The 8411-nt window shown below is 36.7% G+C and overlaps 1 protein-coding gene and 1 long non-coding RNA gene across 2 annotated transcripts; one reads left to right on the top strand and one right to left on the bottom strand.

The window, feature by feature from the left end:
- The first annotated feature begins 1096 nt into the window (after window positions 1–1096).
- On the top strand, window positions 1097–2864 carry LOC145054011 (uncharacterized). The gene is made up of 3 exons (XR_013684663.1): window positions 1097–2045; window positions 2146–2272; window positions 2339–2864. It is a non-coding gene; the product is annotated as an uncharacterized LOC145054011 (long non-coding RNA).
- Window positions 2865–4135: 1271 nt separating this feature from the next.
- LOC145054010 (LOB domain-containing protein 38-like) lies at window positions 4136–5126 on the bottom strand. Its single transcript, XM_079002142.1, has 2 exons — window positions 4817–5126; window positions 4136–4706 (listed from the first exon to the last, which is right to left on the bottom strand). Exons 1-2 carry the CDS (start codon window positions 4998–5000, stop codon window positions 4264–4266), a joined length of 627 nt encoding a protein of 208 aa, XP_078858268.1. The 5' UTR covers window positions 5001–5126; the 3' UTR covers window positions 4136–4263.
- Window positions 5127–8411: the final 3285 nt, after the last annotated feature.

Genomic DNA, 8411 nt, shown 5'->3' with positions numbered 1-8411 from the left:
TTTACTTATATGAATTAAATATTTTTTTTTATTTCATACAGTGTTAATTAAAAATCATCTCACATGTTGCACATATGAGAAATTAACAATGAGAGCTACACGTTCGTCAACATGGACTTGTTATCCTATACCTAACCACTTATTTGAAGCATGTGGCCATTATATAAAAAATGTCGCGAATCTAAATCAAAATACATATACAAGTAGAAAGTGGTAGTCTTCTAGTTTAGCTCACACACATGCTAACCACTTTATTACGCTTAAATTATTTAGAATCCAGTGGATTTGAATAATAAAATACATCCATCGGTATACGAAGAGATAGTGAATCCTATTTTACACCCCTCCAAATTGGAGACACCTAAGAAAATGATTGTTAACCACTATTGATACACAAATATTAAGTCAGTCAATCACACAACAAGGCTTTTATAGTAAGGTGATGAAAAAATAGATAAAAACACGTAACTAACCCCACAAAGGTCATACTCTTCTCTCCGTTACTCGTCGATATTTCAATGCCATGTTTATCAAGTAAGGCTTCCAGTCTTCTTCTGGTACATAGGAATCGTGTTATTGTTCCCAACTTTGATTAACAATATAGAGATTGTAGCAACTATTTTGCAATACTTATTTATAGTTTGGCTTCATAACAAATAATACAATGTTTTCAGTTGTATAGTCTTACAAAAAAGATACACAAAAAATGTTTAAAGCTCTCAAAGACTTGCAGGTTACAAATGGTTATTTTAAGAATTACCATAACATAAATAGTTTTATTATATAAAATAACAATATAATTGTTTTTTTGCAAAATAGAGGATAATAAGTTGTGTTTTCTAGGGTTTAACGTTTGCGAAATATTATTTTAGACATTATGATAACTTAAAATGATTTTATTGTCTATATATATATATATATATATATATATATATATATATATATATATATATATATATATATATATATATATATATATATATATACGGTATAGGGGTTTCCTTGTATTGTAATCTTTATATTCATTTAAGAAATAATCATAAGATTATTCTTGTAGAGTGATTAAAAAGACCGAAAACATGATTAATTAGTGCAACTTAACCCCTCTCCTCTTCATGGAATTGAAAGATGCACACGACCACTCCGATCACCTTCCACCCAACCACCGTCGAACTCTTTCTCTTTTCTTCTTTTGTAGCTGTAAAAATAAAAAATAAGCTTCGTTACTTCTCGTACTTTGTATCTGTGTGGTTTGCATAACATAGTTCTTAAAGTCGTTACCATCTTTCAGATACAAACGGGTTTTCTTTATCTATTGTTGGTTTAAACCCAACATTGTGAGGTGAGTTCTTGAAGATTTCATCTAGGGTGTATTTATTTTCTTGTTTATATGTATCTTTCTTGATGATGGTTGTTTCGATTTCTGAAACAATAACAAACCGAACAAGAAGACCTCCATTGTTGTCGTCTGACACAGATCACGGCGTTATTACACTTAATAACTCAACAAGACATATTTCTTCAAGTTCATAAAATTCAAATCCAAAATCATCATCTGTATCCACACCTAGCCTCCTAGAAGGTCCCCATCTCCTCTTGTCTCCAGAGATTTGACTACTCCGGCTGTAAAACGGTCGGTGTCGGCTGACCGAAGGAGACCCACCAAGCCGGATCTCAAGTTCTCAACTTGAAACGTAACAACGCCGGCAGAGAGGTGTCCATGTCCGCAGCTGCTAAGCTTTTGGTAACATCTACTAGAAGTTTGTCTGTGTGTTTTTTCAGTTAAGGTGAGGTTTCTTCGCTTCCCTAGACCAAAACGACACCTAATTTGAACAATGTCAGAAAGAGTACCCCTGAGAGGAAGACAACTGCTTTCCCTTTGAGAGGGAAGATCGACAATGGAGGAAGAGATCATGTGGAGATCACTAAACCCATCGGATTCTTGAGCACATATGTTGAGGCTCTTTTATAATCAGCAACTGCAGTGGCGACATGTGAACGCTAGGACTGAAGATATATTGTTGAAGCGAAAACATAGAACAGAGGTATGAATGTATGATCACTAATTATTTATGCAAATTTAAACATTTAGTTATTTGTGTTTATACGAACTCATTTCAGTGCATATACTTGCATTGAATTCAGAAATATCTCTGGAACACATGGGTTACAACTTACAACCTCGGATCTGCATGACTCTGTCACTAAAAAACGACACCGATTGCAATTGCTGAGGCAAAAACTGAAGTTGGCCTCTATCATTAAACAACAAGTAAGGTCTATTCATGAATTTAGTCGTGATCTTGAAGATCTAATTTCTTATATCATCTTCGTGTAGATGGGTTTTCTGAAAAGTGGGTTTGTTCAGATAAAAGACCATTCAAGATCATTGCTTGGAGCAATTAAAGATTTGAAGAGCAACACTCTTCGGTTGGTGGTGCTGCAACTGTAAGTGACTTGTTGATGAATTCAGAGCATGAAGGATGCTATAAGTTCAGCAATGGTTGTGATTCAGGCAATGGATTCATCAATACACTCACTCTGTTTGAATGTGATGTATACTTCTAATTTCACTAATTGTCCTTGAATCTTGAAGCCCATACGATTAGAAGTGTGTCTAATCAGGAATCCTAATGGTGATTCTCAGGCAGAAGAAGTGAATTCACTTGTGATGGAGCTTGCAAATGTATCTGGGAAAGAGAGAGCCCTCATTAGGATCTGCAAAGATTTCTTTTACATGGGATGTATATATTGATACAGAATATGCGGCTTCAGTCATTTACTTTCCCTCTGTATAATATTATGATCATGTATTTAGTAGGGTAACCTGCCTTGGAAAGAAACAATATTCTTTTATGCCTTTACCATAACCATGTAGATGCTTATCAATGTTGTACATTGTTGTAGTTGAACAATAGTAAATGAATTTCACCAATCAAACAAGAGTATTGGTAAATAAACCTCCAATGATTGGACATGCATGTGGGTGTGTGTGGGCCCCACATACACACAGATATCACATCATTAGTAGATCAAATAACTAAATTGCCTTGCTCTTTGGTCTCAACCTTCTTGGTTACCTTGATGGCACACGCCAATAATTCAACAAAATGGCCACAACAATCCGATCTTGGATCAACTCACCCTTCAAACCATTTTTATGTTATTAAGTGAGACTAACATTGTGTTTGTTTTTATCTACGACTTGTTTGGAACTTCATGAAGCCAAGATTAGTCTTGATTTATTCATGTATTTGTTTAACGCTTACATTGACTTACTCTCCCATTGTTTTTGTCTTATTTAAAGGTTATTTGATCCATATGCTTTTTTTACAACTTACTGATATTTCTTCATCGTACTAATCAATACGACTTACTCTTCCCTTACTTGTCTCTTCTACATGCACTCGTTTCTACATATGTCAGAGATCATTTATATGATACATGATTGTCGATACTTATCTCTCTCCCACCCCATTATTATGTAATTCATAAGGTCTGTTTTTATTCGTTCGGTATCTACCTTCCTTCTACCCCACTATAAAGATATTCTCAAGTCTCTTGTTGGCGTATGTTGATTTAGATCTAATTATATATTAATAAAAGAGATTATGCATTTATCTATCAACAATATAATTAAATATAAACAAAAAAAAATTGTGTATTTTGTATTTTAAAAGTGAAGAACCAATTTGTGCCATTGCATATGAAATTTGGAATTTGTGAAAAAGGAATCACCATTCCAAGTTGGACATATGCAGCAACACACAACAGTTGGAAGGCACAAGGAAACTAGGCCCCACATGTTTGGTCAGATTGACTCACTTCCTTGTGTCTTTGCTTGCTGATGCCATATAACCATCCTTTAACTATGACTATGAGACCCACCACTAACCAATGGATATTGCAAAATTTGGGTCCCACCCACCATGATTCTTTATATCCTATATCTCACCCTCACACTAACTAAATTGGACATGCCCCCTCGCAGGATGCAAGAGCCAATTACAATCCACCAATTTCACTTTTTCCATCTTTACCCCCATCATCGACATTTTATCCCATTAATTTATTTTTAAAAAAAAAATTAACTAAAATACTAGTACATGACATCTTAATTGATTTTATGTTAATATTTTGCTGAAACATCTCATATTTGGTTCTCATTTCTTTTGCCGATCAAAAACAAACAAAAAAAGATAAAATTTAATTTATCAGAGGGAATATTAGCCTGTAGAACTGATAAGCGGTTAGCTGTCTCTTTCATAAGAAGAGTCTCAGAAGTTTTGTTTCACTGCAATCTGAACCCAAACCACTCTCTAACGTCGTCGTTTCAGATGCATCCGACGGCGATACTGCTCTCCGTTTCTCCGTCATCCACCGATGAGTATTTCTCCCGCTGCCGGAGTTTCTTAATCTCATGTCATCATCTAAACCGCCAACTCCAAGGTTGAGATCTTCTGGCCTCACTCTCGACACATCGAAGTTGCAGTTGATAGCTTCTGATGCATCGTCGTTTTCCGTCATCACGGGCGTAGATCCGACGGAAAATAGCTCCGGCATGGATCGTATGCTTCCGCCTCTCAGCACTGTTTCCACCGCTGACTGGCACACGTGCCAGTTTCCGGTCCATAGCAGTCCGACAGCTCCGTTCACCGGATTCACCGTCCGACCACAGGCTTCGAACAATAAAGACTGAAATAAAGCTAAATCACAAAAACAAACATGATCAGGCTCATGAAAAATTGAAAAGCATTGTTGATCAACAACACATATGATCAGTGAAAATTGATGGCGATGATGGATTTATGTTTACCAGGCCGTTGAGACTCGGCGACGGAGGAGAGGAAGGACATGAGACCGGCGCGGCCAAAGAACTTAGCGACGAAGACGGTGGCGTTGGCTTGAGCTTGAGGGGTGCAGATCCCATGGAGACTATGTCTAAGAATGCAATTATCATTGCAACCTTTTCGAAGAACGCGACATCCATTACAACTCATGATAGATCAGTTTTGATCTCTCCTGATCATATAACTACTTTATAATCTTCAGATGATTTTCAGAAGGAATACTGATGAAAAGTGGGAAGAAGTATGTAGAAGACATGGGAAGAGGGAAGAGGACATATATAGAGAAAGAAGGGAGAGAGAGAGAGAGAGAGAGAGAGAGAGAGAGAGAGAGAGACGAGGAAGTTTGGGAATTATTGGGTCGTTTGTTGGTGGATACAAATTGATATAAAAAAATCATATCAAATTTAATAACATAAGATCAATTATATCCTCATTTTGCCAGACAAATCCCGACATATAAACTCGTAAAACCTTCTTAATCCATAAATTTGTTGAATCAATCGATGAATATGGTGTTTGGGATTTCTAATTTAAAAATGTTTTTTTTCTTAACCTGTTTTATAAACTTTTATGTTGCTAAAACTCTTTAAAAATGTCTGTATTAATTTTTTTTTTTTGAAAGGAACTTCCCTAAAGAAGGTTTTTGGGCCAGTTTTCGCGCATCGACTAATTTCCGCTGCAAACATGAGGCATTGCCTCATGTCCTGAAGTCATTGCAGTCGAACCCCCATGACCACAAGGGTTGAGTAGTGTCAGAATTTGAACATGGGTCAATAGGTTATCCACCATATCTTCCACATGTCTTACCAAGTCACCACAACCCAAGTGGAAATGTACCAGAGATTACACGAGACTTGGTTTAAGGGATATTGACTTAAAAAAGTAATATATTTTTCGATTTGTATAAATTTAGTCACTGAGTTTTTTTCGTCCACATTTACCCCTTCAACTTGTTAAACTGTACACATCTAGGTTAGCCGAAAAACATGACTTAATAGGGTAATATATTTTTCATTTTGTACACATTTAGTCCTTAATATTTTTTTATTTCAAAATAAGTTATTTTTGTTTTGTACTCATTTAGTACTTATGAATGATTTCATTAAGTTTTTCTCACAACATCTTACATGTTACAATCATTGATGATGTGTTTGGGGTTGTTGATGCTTATCTCCATCGCGATCTCGACTATTTGATTGCGTAGATCTTATGGTTTGGCTTAGATCTTGTGTTCTAAACGATCTAACTTTTTCATATAATATCAAATTTTAACGATCTTTATATCCATGTGTTCGTTTTTTGAGTCTATTATAACTTTCGTTAAGATTACTCCCGTTAAAATGTAATATATTTTTATTTACGATTTTATATAAAAAAAACATTCATGCATGTATTCATAAAAAAATGTATGGATATAAAGATAGTAAGAAAAAATATATTATTTTAACATGAGTAACCTAAACGAAAGTTGTAGTAGACTAAAATACGAACGTATGTATATAAAGATTATTAAAACTCGAGATCGTATGAAGAAGTTATGACGTTCATAACACATGACCTAAGCAACCAAGTAGTCGATATCGTTATTGATATAAGCATTAAATGCCCCAAAACATCTCATTAATGATTGTCCTACGTAATATGTCGTGAGAAAAACATAAATAAATCATTCATACATGTTGAGTACAAAAACAAAATTGACTTCTTTTACAACAATATATATATATATATATATATATATATATATATATATATATATATATATATATATATTAAGGACTAAATGTGTACAAAAATATTAAAGACTAAATGTGTACAAAATGAGAAATATATTACCCTATTAATTCATTGTTAACGGCTAACCTGGAGTAGTCGGTCATAAGGACTGAATGTGTACAGTTTAACAAATATGTACAAATCGAAAAATATATTACTCTTTTAACTCATTATCCCTTGGTTTAATTTGTGCGCTTTGTTCTTGTGTTTTATTTTTCATTGAGACTGTCACATGTCCGTTCAAATCGTCCATATGGTTTGACCCAATATGTACATTTCGTTCCTATATTTTTTTTTCACTTCAATCGTCCCTTATTATTTCCAAACTTGTGTGTTTCATCTACAAAATATTAAATTATTATATTATCTTGATAAATATTTTTCTTATTGTTTGCTTTTATTATTTATCTATAGGGATGAGCAAAGGAACCGACCCGGCTAGACCCGGCCCGGGAATCGAAGTTGACCGAAATTAAGAACCGAACCGAACTGGATTGCCGGTTCTACCGGTCGGTTCCCAGTTCCTACTGGTTATTGTTGTGTCTTCAAGGTTGGAATCGATCCTCGAGAAATAGCAACATACGGTTTCGGTTTTTGTAGGTTCCGGTTCCCGGTTCTTAAAATTCACAAGAATATCGTCCCAGTCCCGGACCGATCGGTTACAGCCGGTTCCCCGGTCCAAATGCTCATCTCGTCCTCAGGCTCCCACGTCCACTCTGAACCCTTTCGGTGCTGCCACTGCACCTTCACGAGATCCACCACCTTGTTTCGCAAGGTCTTCGTTGTCCTGTCAAGGATCACCACTGGTCTTTCTATATAATTCAGGCGATCATCCACCTGAATATGCTCCAATATAACCACTATGGAATCATCAACCAAACACTTCCGCAACTAAGAGACATGAAAAGTGTTGTGAATCTGTCTGAGTTCCTCAGGCAGTTCCAAACGATACGCGACCCTGCCCACCCGGGCTATCACCCTGAAATGACCAATATACCTGGGTCCTAGTTTACCCCGCTTCCTGAATCGGATGACACCTTTCCAAGGTGACACCTTCAGGAGCACCATGTACCCAACCTGGAATTCCATGTCTGATCAGCTTATCAGCATAGCTCTTCTGCCGACTATATGATATCTGAAGTCTACCCGGAACCGATTATATAAACTATGTCATCTTGAGTACCACCTCAGTACTCCCTATGACTCGCTGACCGACCTCACCCCAATATATCAAGGTCCTGCACTTCCTCCCATACAGCATCTCAAAAGGAGGTCGATCAATGTTGGCATGATAACTGTTGTTATACGAAAACTCCGCCAAAGGGAGATACGTATCCCAACTCCCACCAAAATCCAATAGACATGCCTGAAGCATATCCTCGAAGGTCTGGATAGTCTGCTCACTCTGTCCATCAGCATGCGGGTGGAAAGTCGTGCTGAAATGCAGACAAGTACCCAACTCCTCGTGAAACCTCTTCAAGAACTTGGAAGTAAACCATACATCCCTGTCCGAAACCACTGCAACCAGAACCCCATAATGTGCCACAACCTCCCTGATGTAAATATCGGCCAGCTTCTCCGCCGAATTACTCTCCTGAATTGGGATGACATGCACGTTCTTGGTTAATCGATCAACGATGACCCATATCAAATCCACCCTGCGCGCTATCCGTGGCAACTTCATGATAAAATCTATCGTAATTTCTTCCCATTTCCATATGGGGACTTCCAACGGCTCCATTTTGCCTTGGGGTCACTGATGCTTGGCCTTGACTTTCCTGCAAG

The sequence above is a fragment of the Lactuca serriola genome, chromosome 5 (assembly GCF_051521515.1).
Source record: "Lactuca serriola cultivar US96UC23 chromosome 5, Lser_US96UC23_V15, whole genome shotgun sequence".
In the NCBI taxonomy this organism is placed as follows: Eukaryota; Viridiplantae; Streptophyta; class Magnoliopsida; order Asterales; family Asteraceae; genus Lactuca; species Lactuca serriola.
Note: the sequence above shows the minus strand (reverse complement) of the source record. Positions and strands in the feature narration are given on the sequence as shown.